The following is a 21,103-nucleotide window of genomic DNA, read 5'->3' as shown; positions in this document are numbered from 1 at the left end:
AGGTCAGACTCACCGGTCGGTAATTTCCTGGGCTATCCCTGTTCCCTTTCTTGAAAATAGGAACCACATCTGCAATCCTCCGGAACCTCTCCCGTCTCCATTGACGATGCAAAGATCATCGCCAGGGGCTCTGCAATCACTTCCCTCACCTCCCACAATAACCTGGGGTACATCCCATCTGGTCCCAGCGACTTATCTATCTTGATAGAATTTAAAAGTTCCAACACATGCTCTCTCTTAATATCCACATACTCAATCTTTTCAGTCTGCCGTAAACCTGTAGTACAACCTCCCAGATCACTTTCCACCGTGAATACCGAGGCAAAGTACTCATTAAGCACCTCTGCCATGTCTTCCGGTTCCACACAGACTTTTCCCCCTTCACCTTTTATAGGTCCCATCCCTTCTTTTCTCATCCTTTTACTCTTCAAATATTTGTAGAACGCCTTGGGATTCTCCTTAATTTTACCCGCCAAGGCCTTCTCATGTCCCCTTCTGGCTCTCCTAATTTCCTTTTTAAGCTCCTTTCTACAAGCCTTATACTCCTCTGGATCCTTAACATCTCTTAGCTCTCTGAACCTTTTATACACCTTTCTTTTCTTCCTGACCAGGTTCACCACAACCTTCGTGCTCCATGGCTTAAAGATGAGAATTGTTCTACAGTAGGGTTGCAAATTGGAAATCCATCCTAAAATCTGGTCTGACCAAAACTCCTCCATGTAGTTTGATTATTATTTTTTCTAATTTGGCTATGCACTTGAATATTCTGTGGGCTTTGTTGATTGTCCTGCATGGGTTAGACATACTGGTTATCAAAATTATGAGGTTTCAAGGTTTTATTTTGTTGTTCTCAACAGCATCAACACTAATCTAGGAGTATGTACGTTTCTCATTTTCTAACAATGAGCAGTGCTTTGTAGTATATTTCTTAAGTTGCTGCTACCCACATGTAATTTCTAAGCTGCCTCCTCCAGCTCCACTCTTATTCTGGTGTCACCTATATATTTGAATAATTTGCAACAAGTTTGAGTCCAAGTCATTGATGCAAAAGACTTGATGATGGACTCAATTCTGATCCTAGCTATGACTGTAACACTACATTCTGCATTCTCTCATTTCCTTCTCTATGAACGGTATGCTTTGGATAGCGCACAACTAACAATACTTTTCACTGTATGTTAATACATGTGATGATAATAAATCAAATCAAATGTCACTAAGGATTGAAAAGCAACATCTGCCCCCTACACCACTTTGCAGCCTAACATTATGTTAGTCACTTTTCAAGATGGATGGGTCAGTGGATTTTAAAATACAGACCATGTGAATTCGATTGTTTGCATAGCATCGGAAAACCGTTTGCATGGAAATTGCAATGTTAATAATATGGAACTTTTCAGTTACATAGCTAATTATTGAAAAGTTAGTTAATTTATAGTGGGATTTCTTTAGCTGTGCTGGCTAGAGTGTAGAATAGGATAATTATAATGTGTGTTCAATCACTACACAAGCTGTGGTAATTCATGGAGGCGTGCCTCTGCCTTTTTAAAAATATTAATTAATAGGACGTGGACATCGCTGGCTAGGCCATCCCAGGTTGCCCTCAAGAAGGTGATAGTGAGCTGTCTTCTTGAACTGAGGTGTAGGTACACCCATAGTGCTATTAGGGAGGGAATTCCAGGATTTTGACTGAGCGGCATGTGTCCCATGATGAGTGAGTTTCCTTCAATCATAAAATCCCTACAGTGCAGGAGGCCATTTGGCCCATCGAGGTTGGTCGACCAAAGTCCCACCCAAGCCCTATTTCCATAACCCCATGCATTTTCCCTAGCTAGCCCTCCTGACACTAAAGGACAATTTAGCATGGCCAATTCACCTAACCCACACATCCTTGGATTGTGGAAGGAAACTGACGCACCCGGAGGAAACCCACGCAGGCATGGGGAGAATATGCAAACTCCACACAGACAGTATACAAATCGGGAATTGAATCCATGTCTCTGGCACTGTGAGGGAAGCTATATAACCAGTTCTCTTGTCTCAATGGAGATATGCCAGTTGTTCTTTGTGAATTATAAACTCAATTTGAAAGTTTGGCTACAATGATATTATATAAATGCAAATTGTTGACCACTTGAAAGATTGGAAAGAATTATATTTATATAGTGCATTTCACAGTGCCAGGGTAACCCAACGCACGTTATAGCCACTGAAGGATTTATTTTTAATTGTGGTCACTGCTTTCAGTGTAAGAATAGCAATGACCAATTTGTGTGCAGCAAAATACCACATATATAGCTAAAGTTGCCGTAGTCCCTGATGACCTAAGGCTGCTGTGCCATTTTGAGGGGGAGAGAGCTGACTGGTGGTAATTTAACTGAGGATAATCACACTTTAGTCAAGGGGCAAGGTTGAGAAGGTGGGGCCTTCATGAATAACCTCAGCTGGTATGGGATTTGAACCCACACTGTTGGCATTGCTGTGTATCACTACCAGCTGTGTATAACTACAGCCAAATGAGCTAAACCAACCCTTAATAATTATTGCCTTAGTCTCAATTGATCGCAGGCTACTTTCCCCTTTAAGCTGACTAGTCTTAATTTAACCTGAAGATCATCACACCTCACGTGAGGGACAAGGTTGAAAAGGCGGGGCCTTCATGAATAACCTCAGCTGGTACGGGAATTGAACCGACGCTATTGACGTGACTTTATGCCACTAACCAGGTATCCAGCCAATGGAGCTAACTGACCTCATCAATATAACATAATAATGACCCCAGGGATAACTCTGTAAAATAATGCCAACCATCTGAGAGGGTGCACAGGGTCTCAGTTTAATAACTCGTTGGAAAGATGGCACCTTGGTGCTATACTTTAGTGTGAACCTTAATTTTTGTACTTAAGTCCTGTAATGGGACTTCAAACCTCAGCCTTCTGAATCAGAGACAGGAATGCTATTGACTGATCATGGTAGGCAATCCTAGTATAAATTTGAAATGTGTTTTAAGGAATTCACCCTGATTGGACTCCTGGTAGATTGTAATAGATCAACATTTATTTTTATTTAAAATTAAAACTAGCCAGATCAATTTTTTTTTTTGTCTTGAAGGATTTTCTCAGAAGTCCGTGTTTTACACCCGACTGTGGAGGGCAAATTTCAAAAATTGTCATCTTTAATTCTAAGGGTCTTGTGAAATGTGAGGTAAGAATCTTCTCTAATAACATCACTACAGCAAAACAATTGCTTTTCTTCACGATCGTTGTGTTTCAGAATTTTATATTGATCTCTCGTGGTGTACATTGGGAATGAAGACTCAAGTGTATTATTTATGTCATAGCTAGGGAGGGAATGATGACAGTTACATGAGAACAAGGAGAGGGGGACTGCGACAGGTCATTGAGGAGAGGGGGACAGTTAGGGATGGGATGGGAAAGTTCAGGTGAATGGGAAGTGTGAAAGCAGGGGGAACTCTGTGCAGGAGCTTTAGGACCAAGAGAAGGGAACTTCCTTCAGAAGTGATTTCCAAGGCAGAGGTAGTGGCAAACTGTCTCTAGGCACCAGAAACAGGCAAGCAGCCAAACCTCTCCGAACTGCAGTCTTTTGGGCTCTGCATCATGAAATTTAAAGCTGTTTCAGTGAGGGCTTTGGGTTAACCATGACTATTAAACTCAGTGATGGGGCATGGCTGACATTGCAACAGTGAATTGTCTACTTGACCTGAAACTGGGATGATTCCACCCTGAATTGCATTTGGCAGTCTGATCGATAGTGCCACCTATTTGGTTTTGAAGAGATGTCCATACAAATTACCTGATGGTGTTTTTTTTAATACATTTTGAAATAGAATGTTGCAACCTACCTAGCAATTTTAAGATATAATGGGTAAGGATCAAAGAATGCTTTGTTAATGACCCATGTACTTTGTTTCACTTCTTAAGCATTGGATAGTCCATCTTTAACCTCATTAAATGTGAATTGCGTTGTTTTTCAGTTTGAGGCTAAAATAGTAAAAAGCAAAGACCCTTCAAAAACAGTTGTGAAACAGAAATGTTCAAGGTAAAAGATTTTTTTTATCTGTCACAAGTTTTTAAGGATTAGACCACAAACCCCGGTTTGATGTTGAATCAGACAAACATGAGTGGTGCTGCCTTTCTGTTTTGTTCTGGGCAGAGAGAAGAGGCCCTATACATGCATGTAAACACAGCCTCCAGCAACGAAATGGTTGATGCTAAAGAGGCATCCATATGTTATGCCTTCCAATATTTAGAAAAGATGTTCATGGTTTTAAAACTTCATCTTAAAGATGATTTTTTGCTGCTTACCTAAAATGATTTTTACGTTGTGTTGAACGGGAATGACTTTTCGTGTTGTAAACTATATAATATGGCTGGAACATTTTGAATATTTGTCGATTTCCATCATTGTATTTACAAGAGGAATTCCTGTTAGTTTATTTTTCTCTGCTTAGTAAAAAGCTTGAATTCAACAGGTTGTTGCCACATCTGATCTGACATTAATATTTCATTTTAGCTGCATGTCTTCTCAATAGTTTTTACTTTTCACATCAATTTATATTTGAATACTTAAATTGCATGCACTTTTGAACAGTTGGTATCTGGCACTTCGGAACCTGCAGCTATTTCTTCTTTTAAGAAGGTGGTCTAGTTCTCTCTCGCACACACTGCAGTCTACGTTGCTATCATTATTACAATGCTTGCTGGGTCTCCATCTTCCCCTTAACTAGGTTAGCACTTGTCCTCATTGTTACTCCTCAGTTCTTATTTTTAGTATTTTTCTTGCTGCAATCATCTCTTGTTCACTGTTTTTCACCTTTTCAGCCATGATCTACATCTGTCACTGATTCAATTATTTTCTTTGTTCCCTAATAGTGCCTCAAAGCTGAAGATGAAAGAAGACCGTAAGCAAGCCAGGAAACAGTTAAGAAAAGAAGCATCAAGACACCATGCTGAAAAACAAATGAAAGAGAAAGTTGAAAAGAATAACAGCATGGAAGATGCCACTTCTAAATCCAGTAAAAATGAATTGACTGATTTATAGTGATTGTTTAACCTAATGATCTTCGAGTTAGCATGTCTTTTTTTTTAACTAAGTCAAGTTATGATGAGATCGACTAGGAAGGGGGGCAAAACTTATGAGCATTGCAAAAAAGAAGTAAGGAAGAGGTTAGAAATATAGTGCAGAATGTTTTTACACAAGCATAGTTTGCGTGTAATCTGGTTTAGTGCATACAGTATTTTTGATGAGGTTGTATAGATTTCAAGTGCATATTACATGTTTCATTTTATACCTTGGCTTCCTTATTTACACAGGCAATTCCTGGGATCCTCTTGGTGATCGAATGTTGCAGCTGATAACTGAGAACAAGGAACAAATAAAAACTGGCGTGCAAAATGTTCCAAACTTACTTCAAGAATTGCTTTCCTTTCATGTTCTAAGTGAGCAGGACTATGACATGCTTTCCACAGGTGCCTCCAAACCATGCCAGGTTATGGGCCAACTTCTTGACCTCATTGTGCAGAAAAATAACAGAATAAAGACCAGGGAATTCCTCTACATCCTTAGCAAGTGCGAAGAGGTTGACAACAAGCTGTTAGATTGGATCAATTGGTTAAATGACGCAGGTAATTGTTACAATGCAAGCAAACATGAATTTATATGCACACAGGCTGTGATACTACATTCTATGAAATTGAAAAATGCCCAAATAATTAACTTCAGAATGTGGGAATAGTGGGAGAACTATAAATAAGTGAAGAAAGATCTATTGAATGTTAAAACAAGGGAAAGTTTAATGTGATGTTTGCAGGGCTAAGGTCACAGTTCCCAATACGGGAATATAATTCCAAATCTTTTGGAATTGTTTCAGTTTCAGCAAGATGTTCAAGAGGACAAAGTTTAAGAAAAGTAAATTGGGCCATAACTTCTAATGATGGGAGAGGGAGTTCCTCTTGGAAGTTCCCATGTATGGGTTTACCTGGCAATTATGCAATTGGGCTAACTCCCCTTGGACAACTGGGCTGGTACAAGAACCATCCAACAAAGCGATTATAAATCTCTAACTTTGGATGGTTCTGCCAGATTTACCCTCAGTTACTCTGAAAGAATCAGAAGGAAAACAAGCACCTTTAACTTTAGGGTGACTATTTTAAAGACCCAGATGAGCCGTACATTGGATACCCCCGCTCCCCCCAACCCTTCCTCGCAGTCCAACCATGACCATGCACCCACTCACCTCCCAGTCTGTCTCCCATCCTGAGTAAGGGAAGTTGGGCGAGTCAGAGGCTTTGGGATTACAGCGGAGGTAAGTCCCTTCCCACTCTGTATTGCCAACCTGCCAATGATTGCCACTCCATGGAGATTGCAGACCATATGGTTATTTAGTATATAAATAATTTTTATACTGTTATTGTTGTTCCTGATATAATGATTTAATTAATTGCAGGTCGTGAAGCAGCAGAGCTGTTCTTGTCTCGTTACTCAAACTGCATAGAGCAGTTGGACTTGAGCTCTCTTCTGGAATTGCTGGATGCATCTAAGATTGATCTACCACTGTCTGATAGCAGTAAAGAAATTGTAGAACATTTGAAACAGGAATCACCTACAAAAACCCGCAGTTTTATATGGATGTTGGAAGAGAAGAGAGAACAATTCCCTTCTCTACAAAATCCTTTAGATGAATATTTTAATGCAATGGGTATGTATTTTAAGTAATGGGGTGTCATTAAACAGCAAAGAACCAAAGCTAATTAGTATTGACTCTTCAAATTAGTTAGAATATTCCATTTTCAATAATAGGAGGGTGACTATACAGATAGTGAAAATATGCTAATTACACGAGCCATTTACAGATGAACAAAGTAATCTTTCTTAATTTGTCTTGTTTCTTAAATTACTGCTGTACCCACTAACTCATCAATCTGTTGATTATTCTGTTAAAATAATCTGTTGTTCATCTGTTAATCTGTTCCTCATATCAATCTTAAATTTAACTTTTACCAATTTCAGTGGTTATCCCTAGTCAGGGAAATCGGGGATGGGGGCAGTCCCTGGGAGATGCGGGGGCGGGATTGGATCCTGTGGAGAGATCAATGTGGATACGTACAATAGTTGCCCAGCAGTTGGAAGTGGTTTTAATCCTAACTTCTCTGGGTAACTATTGATATAACTGAATTAAAACCATCAAAAGTTTGTGATTTAAAATCACACTTTCCCTGGTGCAGGGGAAGCTTGCCGTGTACATTAATCATTACCATTTCCAAACCATGTTACACTGGCTTATTTATCTCCAGAATCTAACGGCGTGTGAGCAAAACAGATGGAAACAAAACTTACTCTGTTATTTTTATTACTGTGGGTGAAAGAAAAGTTTCCAATTGTGAATGTAAGCATGCCATATAGAACTTCTAACCAGGATGTATTGTTCTTTGTGTAATTGATAAATCTTTGTATAGTTGATATATTGTCTATTTAGTCATTCATCGTAATTATGTTGTGTACTTCTTTGATTCATTTGAGATGAATTTGTTAAAAACATCATTCCTTCCTCTGTAGATGCTCCTTGTACTGTACTAAAGAAACAGGAAAATGAAGAATTATCTGTAAGTTGTGCTTGCATTCTGTGCAAACCTTTAATTTCAGATTAATTTCCAAATGAAAAGTCAGAATCTAATAATTCACATAACACTCGCATCCCACATTATCAGTGTTTGTATATTGAGAGCATAGCTGACTGTCAAACATTGTTGTCTGGCTCTACTTAGAGTAAACTATGGCCAACTGCTTGTGAGAAATAAATCCAGTCGTTGGAAGTAATGCAGTGACATGCAACTAGATTCAAAGTTAAGTTAAGGCACCTGAGTTTGGAGGGTGCTTTCAATCAGCTGGAATGTTTACACTAGTAGGAGACTGGGCAATATTCTCAAAAATTACACTTGTACATCACACTTCAAAGCCTTCCAAGGTGCTTCACAGCCAATCTTGTACACATAGAGTGCAATCATTGTTGGACTCCAGGGGAAAGCAGCAATCGACTTGTGCGCAACAAGAATCACAAGTAACATCAAAATAATAACCAGATGATCTGTTTTCAGTGTTGTTTGTGGAATTTATGTTGACCAGGAGTATGCGCCTCTTAAAATGTTGTCATAATCCACATGCAGCAAAAAGGTCTGAGCCAAACAGTGGTATCATGAACAATGCAGCATTCCCTCAACAGTGCACTTAAATGTAATCCTAGATTAGGTGCTTCAGCTTCTGAAGTGAGACTGGAATCCATGACCTTCTGACAAATACACTGAAACTAGGCTGACACTTGTTAAACCCTAAAGGGCATAGGTGAGATGGACTTTAATGTGTTCAGCACTGCTGTGGATTCTTCAAAAGTTTGTGGGTTTTAACTTAGAAGAAGAAAAGACCACTTATATTTAATTATTTAAGTGAATTGTGTTGTATGGACCTCCGATGAGGCAGTGTATTAACAAATTGAAGCAGATTAGATAGGTGTTAAGAAAAGTTTCCCAGCGAGAAATGAGATTTACCATTGGATGTGACATTTGCTAGACGTTGAAACTGACCAGATAGACGGCAATGATTTTTTTTTCAATATTCTGTTGTACTGTAAAATATCACCGGAAAACAATGAAGCATTTGAGTAAAATGGTAGCATGAGATTTTAAAAAATTTCTTTATTAATGGCACAAGTAGGTTATGTTAACGCTGCGATGAAGTTACTGTGAAAACCCCCTAATTGCCTCAATCCAGTGCCTGTTCGGGTACACTGAGGGAGAATTTAGCATGGTCAATGCAACTAACCAGCACGTGTTTTGGACTGTGTGGGCAGTGGGTAGACACCGGAGCACCCAGAGGAAACCCATGCAGACATGGGGAGAAAGTGTAGATTCCGCACAGTCACCCAAGCTGAGAATCGAACCCAGGGTTGCTGTCGCTATGAGACAGCAGTGCTAACCATTGTTTCACCAAGCTACGATTAGAACTCATATCGCAATGCATCATCATCTTGCATCTGAAACCATATAAATTGTTAAGGATTATGGAATTACAGTAATGCAACAAGAATGTATCACACAGAAACTAAAAGAGAAAATGCTGGAAAATATCAGCTGGTCTGGAAGCATCTGTAAGGAGAGAAAAGAGTTGACATTTCAACTTGACTTTCTCTCCTTACAAATGCTGCCAGACCTGTTGAGATTTTCCAGCATTTTCCCTTTTAGTTTCAGATTCCAGCATCTGCAGTAATTTGCTTTTATCCAATGTATGAAAAAGGCCTGTAGCTATCACTGAACATTCAATCAGTCATGCCTGGACTTAGATTTTAGCAAGACTGGAAAGGAAGCCTGACTCAACACCTTCAGAAAAAGTGACACAAACAAATTATCTCCAGCTCTTTAGTTTGATCTTGTGGATTTTATGGCACTTTCCTTCCTAGCTTGCTGAAAATTTAACTCCAGGCATGATTGAGTGACTCTTCAATTAAATCTACAAGTCCATGCAATACATTCCGAATTGGAACGTTTACTGCATTATTGCAATTCCATCATCCAGCTGAAGAATAACTGGATTTTAAATCAGAAAATATTCAAAATGTTAGGAACATCTGGAAGGTAAGGTAATTCAGGAAGGTATTTTGTATACCTAAATATAAAAAGACATTAGGCTGCAAGTAACTAATTCAATAAGATACAATTAAAAATACATATTTCTTGAGAATTAACCATTCTTGGTTTCAATGCTGTTCAACTAGTGGTTGATTGTTCTGATTTTCTTGCAGAATACTAGTCTTAAAAGTAAAATTAGAAACAGAAAAAAGAAACCAAAGGATTCCAAGGTTAGTATGTTGAAATAATAAATGGCTATCTAACTTCCACTGGTTTATTCTGATAGCAACATTTGTGATGTATTTGATTTGATTTATTATTGTCACATGTATTAACAAAAGTGAAAAATATTGTTTCTTGCCTGCTATGCAGACCATACATAGAGAAGGAAAGGAGAGAGTGCAGAATGTAGTGTTACAGTCATAGCTAGGGTGTCGAGAAGGATCAACTTAAAAGATTGGTCCTTTCAAAAGTCTGTTGGCAGCAGGGAAGAAGCTGCTCTTGAGTCAGTTGGGACATGTCCACAGACTTTTGTATCTTTTTCCTGACAGAAGAAGGTGGAAGAAAGTATGTCTGGGGTGTGTGGGATCCTTGATTACTTGGTTGTTTTTCAGAGGCAGTGGGAAGTGTAGACAGATGGGAGGCTGGTTTGCATGATGGACTGGGCTGAAACTTGATTAAAGAAATTGATTTTAAGGAGAGTGGGATAGAGAGGATTAGACAGGGATTTCCAAAACTTTAGAGCCTTGGCATCCGAAGGTACACCTATGTTCAAGATTACAGAAAAGCAGATATTCCTGAGTGTTCTGGTTTTTGAGGAGATTGCAGAGATCGGAAGCAGCAAGAAAATGAAGGCATTTAAAAAACAAGACAGTGCTTAACATATTGGACACAATATTGGTTACTGAGCATAGAGATGATGGGTGAATGGGACTGGGTGCATGTAAGAACATGGGCTGATCTTGCTGAGTCCTTTGTGATTATGCCATTTTAAATCCTATTTTCATCCATGCTTTTTCTTAAATTTTGCTTCTCAGCCTTTTCTACTTCTGTCTGGGACGGTTGGAACTGGAACCCGTGAGGAGGAGGATGATGAAATATTCTCAGATGATGGCATCTTGTAAGTATTCCTTCTTATGCACTAAAACAGCACACCTGCAAGTAATAGAGGCATGTTGCCAAAGCTGTCCATTTTGAACTCATCAGGACAAACACAAGAATGCCAAATTTTAAACAATCACAATTTAAAGGGAGGGTGATGTTCAATAAATGCTGGCCAGCCAGCAACGTGCATGTCCTACAAATGAATAAAAAAGAATGGGGCAATACAGTGGCACAGTAGATTGCACTGCTGTCTCACAGTGCCAGGAATCCGGTTTCAATTCCTGACTTCTGCATGTTGTCCCCATGTCTATGTGGGTTTCCTCTGGATGCTCCAGTTTCCTCCCATAATCCCAAAGATGTGCTGGTTAGGTGCATTGGTCATGTTAAATCCTTCCTCAGTGTACCCAAACAGGTGCCAGAGTATGGCGACTAGGGGAGTCTCACAGTAACTTTAGTGCAGTGTTAACCTAAGCCATCTTGTCACACACATAATAAAATTATGGGCCAGGATGTAGAGAATCCACCTTCCATCAACATTGACAACTTCATGTACCTTGGATCAATTATTCATTAGCAACTTGGCCATTGATGCTGAAATCAGCACCAGGATTCCTGTGGCCACAGCTGTTGTGTCAAAGTTGAGAAGTTTATTGTGGACCTCAAATTAACGAGGATCTGAATCAATACTTTGAGAAGCTCTCGCTGCTGATCTGAGTGCCTGGAGACGAGTAGTCAGGAAGGATGTGGAAAAAGCAGAGGACAAAAGCGATAAATAACCTAATGACAGAAAATAAATTGAACGCAAAAACATCTGTCGACCCTGGGCCAATGCTATTAATTTGTGCCAGTTGTGGAAGGGACTGCCACTCATAAATCAGCCTCTGGAGCCACAACAGAGGATATTCTGTCCAGAAATTAACATACACTCTGGGTGCGGCCCATCATCTTCAGAGATTGACAGATGTCATTGGTTGGACTTTATCAGAATTCTGTGGCAGTTCAAGACCAGTTTCTGCAGAAACTTCACCAATTTCTGCAGCAAAAGAATGTATATTCTACGGCACACCTTGTCCATGGTTTGAAGATCTCCCAATTTCATTAACTATTTAGAAAAAATTGATTACTTTATTTTTTAAATTGTATATTTGTAAACTGTTTGAAAATAGCTGATTGTGCTCATGTACTGAGTTCAGTGATCTTCAGTGAAAAGCATGGACAACATGAGGATTTGAAGATTGGTAATCCTTGATGCTTTTACGATTTAATGTTGCCTCTGCAACTGGAATGGAGAAAACCAACCAAGCAAAAGGGGGAAGAACTTGCAGCAGAGAAATAGTTCATACTTTGTGTGGAACAAGTTCTTTTTAAAGTTCAGGCTAACTTTAATGATTTTGCAGAAACAAAGGTTGCAGTGTGTTAATCCACAATGAAACTTTGACTCTTCTGATATTCGATTAACAATATTGTTGATACATTGATCTTTCTGGTGATTCTCTCCAATAGTTCCCAAGTGAACTCTACAGTTCCTTTTATGGTACCAGAATATCTTCGCAGTCAGCTTGAGTTTTCTGTGCAGTTGTAATGTGCTAGGTATTGTGATCTTAATTCACCAGCTGAAGTTACCCACAGCAGCATCACCTCACCCTAGGTGTTCAACTCAAAATATCACTTCCAGCTGACTTGTGGCTAGCAGGGGAAGATCAGCTGGAGATAATATGGATATGCCAGGCTGCCCATGCCCAGGAGGCTCTGCCACCCAACACGCGGGGGGCCTGATTGCTCCCCCTTCACTGCAGTGGGGTCAGGCCGCTAGTTCCCCAAAAATGGAGAGCTAGTCTGAACCCCACTGGAGTGAAATATTCCTGGTGGGTGGGAGATGCGAGTGGGCCCAAAGAATTCAGTCCCGGGCCTGCTAATCACATTAAATAAGATGTAAAGTACTTACCTGGTGTTGCTGCCGGTTTCCAGCACGAATCAGACAGTGCCAGTGGGAATGCATGCATGAATCCTGTGCAAGACCAGACGTGAGATTCTCCCCCCACGCTGTACTAGAAAATTAACCCTGTGGGTGGGAGAATCTCTCCCCGTGTTTCCAAAATCCATATTAATATGTTCTGTATTAATATTATAGGTTAACTTAGAAATTTCAGTTGACTCAATTTCCAGAGCTTTTTGGGGAAAGAGTTCATGCTTTGTGTGGAAAAAGTTCTTTAAGTTCAGGCTAACTTTAATGATTTTGCAGAAATGAAGGTTGCAGTGTGTTAATCCACAATGAAACTTTGACTCTTCTGATATTCGATTGACAGTATGATTGATACATTGATCTTCCTGGTGATTCTCTCCAGTAGTTCCCAAATGAACTCTACAGTTCCTTTTATGGTACCAGAATATCTTCGCAGTCAGCTTGAGGAGTTTGAAGATATTTATGATCCTCAACTATACAGCAATCATTACCAGCGGGTCCTAGACAATAACCCAGACCCAACACGTGAAAGTCTATACGAGTAAGTATACATTTCGAGATGAATGCAAAATGTGAAATGGTATCATGTTCGCTGATATTTTGGGTTGAATTTGTGGAAAAACTGGAGTAAATCATGCTGGTTTTTTTTCAGTGGAAGTTCACACTAGAATCTCCCACATGCTATGCAGTGCAGATTATCATTAAATTTCAGGAGGTGGGACCTATTTACAATGGAGAGACTAAAATTAGCAGGTATCTGCACATGCGCAATGACCCCAAACTGTCAGCTCTCCATTTGCAGGCCAGCTCAGGACCCACTACAGTGCTGCCTCTCCAGCACCCATATTTCACCCTCTAAAAGCAGGGACAATCCCTCCTTCTTCTGGCAGATCCCACCCCAGCAAGTGCCCTCCACCCCCCACAAACAGTCCCGATTCCCCACCCCGATTGCTCTCTTCCCTTCTTGTTCCTTTCTGATCCCCAAGCAGAATAAGTCTCGTAACATCCACGCAGAGTGGCAACAGGACCCCCTCTTCTCCTATAGGCTCACTTCCTGGTGGTGCTCCCTGGGCATGGACATTGTCCCTTGGGTAGTGCCAGGAGGCACAGGCTGGCACTGTCAGGCTGCCCATGCCCAGGAGGCACCGCTGCCCAACCCCCTGGGGGGTCTGATTGCTCCCCCTTCACTGCAGTGATGTCAGGCTGCTAGTTCCCCAAAAATGGACAGCTAGTCTGAACCCCACTGGAGTGAAATATTCCTGGTGGGTGGGAGATGCTAGTGGGCCCGGAGAATTCAGTCCCGGGCTTGCTAATCACATTAAATAAGATGTAAAGTACTTACCTGATGGTGCCAGCTGGAACGCATGCACGAATCCCGTGCATGCCCAAATGTGAGACTCTCCCACCACAGTGCTAGAAAATAACCCGGTGGGTGGGAGAATCTCCCCCTGTTTCCAAAATCCATATTAGTATGTTCTGCATTATTATAAGTAACTTAGAAATTTCAGTTGACTCAATTTCCAGAGCTTTTTGAGGAAAGAGTTCATGCTTTGTGTGAAAAAGTTCTTTATAAAGTTCTGGCTAATCCCATGTCGATTGTTCTCCAGCAGCATCTGCTGTAACGTGTTTAAGTACGAATGTTGGGTCAAAGGTTGGCCCTGTCAAATATCTGTTTCATATTCGTTTGCCAAGACTCCAGTTCAATTCCGGTGACTGTGTGGAGTTTACACATTTTCTATGGCCTCGCTTTACCATTTTGATTCCAAATACTGAGCGGACTTGAAACTGGGAGTATTTCAGATCCGACTTTTAGACCTATTCTAAGGCTCCCCCATGCGCACTCCGCCTGCAAAAATATCAGTGAATCCGAATCACACTGCACAAGCCTGTGAGCTGCCAAAACCCTGCAGCTCCAATTGGTGCCTCCAACTGCAGATGCGCAGAAATAAATTATAGAACACTGCTCCCCTATCACACGCTCCTGGTCCGGATAATGCCTCCCCTGCTCCCCACAAATATTTTCCCATCCCCACAACACCACTGACCCCCTTTATACCCCCACTCACCCACCACCCAGATTGTTCGCGGGTCTCTTCCCCCCCACTAATCACAGGCAGAGTGCAGTGGACCCACCTTTCCTCTTCCTCCACCAATCTTAAGCAGAGCACTGTTGGACCCACCATTTCACACCACCCGCCCTTCACTCGGATGCTTGGCACTTACCTCCTCACTAACTCTCACTGATGGAGCGTCTGAATCAGACTTTTGTGTAGCATGTCCATTTCACACTGATTCCGGATGGGCGAACGTGATGCTAAAGGGGGGAAGTGCTGGTACGGTAGGGCATGCAGTCCGTTAAGTCAATTTAACTGCATGCAATTGGCCGTCCTGCCCGTTTTGGATGCAGTCCCAATAGCGGCCATTTTCATACCTTGGTGAAGTGGGAACCAGCGAGGAAGCTGGCATGGATCACACTACTCACCTCACACCTGGTTTCACCTAGTTTTTGCGCCCAAAAACGGGCGCAATATGATGGTAAAATCAGGCCGCATGTTGCGTGAGTTTCCTCTGGGTGCTTTGGTTTCCTCCCATACTCCAAACATGTGCAGGTTACGTGGCCATGATAAATCGCCCCTTAGTGACCCAACATGTGTAGATTAGGAAGATTAGTGGGGTAAATATGTAGTTACAGGGTAAAGCTAGTTAAGACTCGTTGCAGATTGGATGGGCCAAATGGCCCCCTTCTGAACTGTAAGGATTCTATAGTCTATGATCATGGTGAGGTAGTGAAGGGCATTCAATACACATGGAACAATACCTCAACAGGACTCCATGCAATAAGGAAAAGAATACCTTTAAAATTACAAAGAAATGCATTAAACTAGCTTACTTTTGTAAAAGTAATTTGAATTCTGCAAATTGAGCACTGGCTGCAGCATCTAAAATAAATAGTTAATAACACTTGAAATGAGTGGCAAACAATTCTCATTCAGTGGTCAATGTAATACTCTAACATTATCTATTTAATTGATGCTAGATACAAAAGGATATTCATTGGTTTGCTTCACTGCAGCACCGGGTCTTGTTTCTCAACTTCTTAATGTATATCCTAAAAAGAATACAATTAATCTATTTTAAGTTATAAAGTTCGTACATTAGATCGTGTTTGCATCCTACAAGTCTCCATTTGAGAACAACATAGGATATGTTATGATGTGTATTTAGATTGTAGTGCTAAATAAATAGGGGAATGAAAGCATGAAATGTTGAAAATCTAAAACAAACTAGAAAATACCAGAAGTGCACAATTGATCAGTTAATACAAAACTAAAATAGTTGGGGCTGGGTTCTAATGGATTCCCATTGAAACAGTACCCTACTTTTTGGCAACTTAATGCAGTTCCAGTATTTTCAGCTTTTTGTCATTTGTAAAGCAGATCTTTATGCTAATAGCACTTGACCAGCATTAATGCTTCATGTATAGCAGTACTATGATGGCTTATTTTCCTGCATCTTTTCTCCCTCCCCACCCCCAAAACCCCCGTTCTCATTTCTCCTAGTTACTTTGCCCAAATTCTGAATGAGCATGGTCCAATGGAAATTGACGACCCGATGTTAGTTGGCGAGTTTGAAAACTTCCCACCAGAGGCTCAAGAGTTGGTGCGAAATGCAGGTGGTTTGAAATCGTTCCTTATGGAATCACTACGGTTTGTGGTGATCAACAGTCTGATAGGACTGATGAAGCATGCAGTACAGTTGAAGAACTTGCCTTTAAATGAAAACGCAGCGTCCATAGGCAACGAGGAATCCAAGAACAACTCCGATGAAGTTTCTAGTGCAAACTTGCGCCCAGTCGCTCATCTCAATCCTACTGCTAAAGAATTTAAACCTGTATCTCTTCATCCATCATCTTTATCGTGTCCATCAGTTACAAACTCACTAAATGAAACACAAAATCTTAATCAGCATTTACATTACGATACTGAACTAGGAATTAATATTTCAACAGATAATATGTATATGAATATTAATCCATACTCTGATGAATCCATACTAGGTAGTCATAACTCAGACAGCAGCGTATTGGATAATAAGTTGAAGACTAATGATTCATTGGCAGAGTGTTACTTAAGTGCTGTTGCTTGTGCCTCTCAATCTTCATCAATTTTCAATCCAACATTCTATAGTGATGTATCATCTAGTCCTATGCATTCTGATATACAGCAAGGAATACTTGCTTTGTCAAATCCTCCTATTACTAATTACAATTATCAGTTTAATTCCCTCAATTCTGATGGTGAACTTAACCTCATGACAAATGGAATGGAAAATATGAGACTTTCATCTACCAGTGCTAATACAATAGTAGTGGGTGCACTTGAAGAAACGCCTCACAGCAGTTTTAAGCCTGAAGATGCTAAAGGTGTATCGAACAAGATAAGCACCAAGAAGTCCCATAATACAAGTAACAATAAGTGTGAAAATAAACGAGGTCCATTATTAAGGACTATTGCAGTACAGGTAAGGAGAATCATTTGTAGATTTTGTCATGGGTTACTGTGCCTGTTCTGGTTCAACCACTTACAAACACTTGGGAGAAAAGGGAATGTTGGGAATTGATATGTCAGCCTAAATAACAATGATCTTATTTATTCTGAAATCATCAGTCAGCGTTCATTAAAAGAGAAATGAGGGGTAGGGGTAAGAAAATAAACATCCCATTTCTATACCAGATCCAGGGCCAATAAGATAATTACTCTGAAAGAAAGCCTAATTTTTAAGCAGTGCATTTTATTTTGTTTTTGGTTTTAATCATGTTGCTTTTTTTTTTCAAACGTTATTTTTAGGAATAGTGATAAAATCCCTGTTGAGTTCTAACTTGGTATTCCAAAATAAATGATTATAATATAGAACAGAAATCAAATACTGATCACTTCGTTATAATTCTGGAGCCAACATTTCCTAGACGTTTACAGGAGAAAGGCAGAATTGGGCCTATTACTAATTATAATTATATCTCCCCCTGACTATCTATTATCTACAGGGAGATGCCATTACATATCATGGCTATAGCAACTTCACTGACTTTATTGAGACCAATGTGTGTGGTGAGAGGACTGATAGGAGGTTGGTGGAGGTGGGGGCAAGGGGGAGATGGTGGTGGCTGGGAGTTAAATGAGCAGTGCAATTGGACAAACATAGCAACTTAAATAAAATGTCGACTGGATCATTCATTAAGTACTTGATGAAGTAAATAGGAAGGGTGACAGTAATTTACATCATCTAGGTAATGATAAAACAGTTAAGAAACTAGTCGTAATTTTACTGACTCGCTCTACGATGCACAGGGTGAGCCAGTAAAATCACTCCTGAGATCTGAGAAATCAGGTATGCAGCTGATTTCTTGGCTCCCGCAAACTTATCAATACCGAATATCCGGCACAATCAGCCTCTCGGCCACTTCTGGCAAGAGGCTGAACATATTTAAATTTATTTAAATGGTGATTTACATGTTATTAACTACAGAGACTTGCACATGCACAGTAGCTCCCTCTGCGGTTATAGCAAGTCGAGGGGCAAATTAAGCCCCCTCTCCCCCCCTCACCACCTCTAGTGGCTGGAAACAGCCTAGCCCATTTCTCAATGTCTAAATCCATAAGATTGGGAGTAAAGACTTGCCCAAAAAACAGGTCTGAAACTCGCCTGTGTTCATGCTAGCTGAACACTTCGAATTTTTCTCATGTAATTCACCCCTAGATGTCTACAGAAGTCTGCTTGAAAGTTGGTAAGCCTTTATTTGAAGTGCATTGGTTAGTTCAGGTCACCTTAATACAAAAAAAAAATTTTGGACATTGTACACAGAAGAGAAATAAGACTGGCTCCAAATGCAAAGGCAATCAGCAATAAGCAAAGATTAGAAATCTTTAGTTTAAATACATACCTTCCCAAATGAAAAGAACATTTATCTTTTTTAATAGCTAATACGCTGTATGCAGATCAATATGTCTCATGATGCTGGCTTCTTGCTTCAGCACCACGAGTGACGCAGTATATTTTGCTCAGTGGAATAAGGAGGCTATTTGCTACTTGGAAAACGTCTAAATGATAGAGAGGATCTGCAGACATTTATTGAATTGACTAAAAATAGCATTGCAAGTTTATAAAGCCATTTTTTTTAAGTGCTGGAGTTCATGATTAGAAGGATGGAATTGAAAAGCAGTAGAGTTATGTTAAGCTTGTATAGAACTTTGGTTAGACCACGCTTGAGATACCTTGCATAGCGACTTTTGCATTCGTATTATGAACAGGGCATAGTGTCTCTGGAAAAGGACAAAAAAAATTACTAGAATGGTACCATAACAGCAGTATCCATCAGAAAGACTGCACAGACTATAATACTTTTCTCTAAAAATGAGAAGACTGAGGGCTAGTCTGATGGAGGATTTTAAGATTATGAAAGGACATATAGAGAAGAATGGAGTACACATAGAGAAGATATTTCCATTTGTAAATGAAAGCAGAACAAACAAGAAGTCATGAACTAAAGGATGGACAGGAATAGAGTTAATAGGTAGGGTTAATAGAAAATTCAAGAGAAACTCCTTTACCCAGAGTGATTAGAATGTGGAACTTATTACCATTAGGAATATTTGAAGTAAACTATATTGATGCATTCAGGATAAGCTAGATAACCACAATGGAGAAAAGAAAAGAAGGATGTGCTGATGGTGTTAGATGAAACAGAATAGGTTGAGGCTGATGCACAACATGAATACTGATATGGATTTATTGGGTCAAGTGGCCTGTCTCTGTGCCATACATGCATGCATGCATACATATGAAAGCGGAACAGAAGTAGGCCATTTGGCCTCTTGAGCCTGCTCCGAAGTCCAATAATAGCCAAGTTCCGCACACATGAGGACGGTCTCAACAGGGATCTTGGGTTCATGTCGCACTATCTGTAACCCCTGTGACTTGCCTGGGTTTGCAAAACCTCACTTACTGTACTGTCTGGAGACAATACACATCTCTGTAACCTGTGATCAGTGCTCCTTCCACTCACATTGTCAGCCACTTCAGGTCTTGAACAGCAGGTTAGGTGTAAGGATTTGCATTCTAATCAGTAATCTCTAAACAGTCTGTGCTTTATATGCTCTGTCTGAGGCCAGAACTCTCCATTCACCTGACGAAGGAACTAACCCCGAAAGCTTGAGCGTTTACTATCAAATAAGTTGGTTGGACTAAAACCTGGTGTTGTCAGACTTTTTACAATAAGTTCATGGCAGATCTGCCTGTGGTTCGAGTTCTAGTTTCCCATCTACCTCCAATAACCTTAAGATTCTTGATCGGCAAGGGAATCAATTTACCTCTGCCTTAAAAATATCCAGTGACCCCAGTTCCACCACTTCCAGAGGCAGAGATTATACTTTCTAAATATTGCCGAACCAACATTGGTCATGCCATTGAGCTTGAGTAGGAGAAAACATGAATGAAATCAAGAAATGGTGATGTGCTGTTGTAAATCTTGAATTTTAAAATCCTGCAGATTGAGAGAAGTCAGGAATTCCACAGTTTTGAAGCCCCAGGAAATAAATTAATCGTTTTTAGCCAACGTTGGTTGGATGGAAATTAGGGAAAAATTTTCTAATAGGGTTTTGATGGAGTTTGGCAATTTCTGAAAATTATTTTGTCTGATTTTGTTGCAGGTTCATCAGGAATCTTTATGTAATGTCAAAATCAATACTGATCCTTTTCAACCATTTGAAAATCAACAGGTGAGTAATGAGAAAAATTTGCATTTATATAGTTTCTTTTCACAGATTTGGACAATTCCAAAAGCTTCTGATCATGGCCAATTTGCAGATGAACGTGATCTCAGAAATAGCAATGTGACAAAGGCCTAGATAACCTGTTTTGTTGGTGTTAGTTGAGGGAAAAACCCTGCTTTTCAAATGGCTGTAAGAGATTTTTCTTTCGGTCTAAATGAGCGTATGAATTAGAAGCAGGGATAGGCCATTCAACCCCTTGAACCTGCTCCACCATTCAGTCCAAAGATGTGCAGATTAGGTTGATTGGCCATGCTAAAATTGATCCGAGTGTCAGGGGGATTAGCAGGGTAAATATGTGGAGTTACGGGAATAGAGCCTGGGTGGGATTGTGGTTGGTACAGACTCAATGGACCGAATGTCGTCCTCCTGTACTGTAGGGATTCTATGATTCAGTGCGATCTTGCCTGATCTGATTGTGGTCTGAAATCTACATTCCGTTTATTGGTTTAATGCATCATCTAAAGGCAAACTCTCTGACAGTAGCACTGCCTCAGTACCACACTGAAGTATTAGCCTGGATGATAGCTCAAGTCTCTGGGTAAGGCTTAACTGAAACCATGATCTCTTGA

At 40.2% G+C, this 21,103-nt stretch overlaps 1 protein-coding gene across 4 annotated transcripts in view; it reads left to right on the top strand.

Annotated features, from left to right (window-relative positions):
• ttc3 (tetratricopeptide repeat domain 3) overlaps nucleotides 1–21,103 on the top strand; it is a 98,392-nt gene that overhangs the window by 51,735 nt on the left and 25,554 nt on the right. For 2 of the 4 annotated variants that reach the window (XM_080203733.1, XM_080203734.1), the window contains exons 21-31: nucleotides 3,112–3,204; nucleotides 3,995–4,059; nucleotides 4,893–5,035; nucleotides 5,334–5,645; nucleotides 6,467–6,718; nucleotides 7,576–7,622; nucleotides 9,812–9,868; nucleotides 10,676–10,758; nucleotides 13,091–13,246; nucleotides 16,266–17,226; nucleotides 20,412–20,480. In XM_080203733.1, coding sequence (XP_080059859.1) covers nucleotides 3,112–3,204; nucleotides 3,995–4,059; nucleotides 4,893–5,035; nucleotides 5,334–5,645; nucleotides 6,467–6,718; nucleotides 7,576–7,622; nucleotides 9,812–9,868; nucleotides 10,676–10,758; nucleotides 13,091–13,246; nucleotides 16,266–17,226; nucleotides 20,412–20,480 — 2,238 coding nt within the window. Of the gene's footprint in view, nucleotides 1–3,111; nucleotides 3,205–3,994; nucleotides 4,060–4,892; nucleotides 5,036–5,333; nucleotides 5,646–6,466; nucleotides 6,719–7,575; nucleotides 7,623–9,811; nucleotides 9,869–10,675; nucleotides 10,759–13,087; nucleotides 13,247–16,265; nucleotides 17,227–20,411; nucleotides 20,481–21,103 lie in introns of all 4 variants that reach the window. The other 2 variants (XM_080203731.1, XM_080203732.1) reach the window with 1 other exon arrangement.

Source organism: Carcharhinus amblyrhynchos, chromosome 15, assembly GCF_965287045.1.
Source record: "Carcharhinus amblyrhynchos chromosome 15, sCarAmb.v2.hapA, whole genome shotgun sequence".
Taxonomy (NCBI): domain Eukaryota; kingdom Metazoa; phylum Chordata; class Chondrichthyes; order Carcharhiniformes; family Carcharhinidae; genus Carcharhinus; species Carcharhinus amblyrhynchos.
This window is presented reverse-complemented; position numbering and strand designations above follow the sequence as displayed.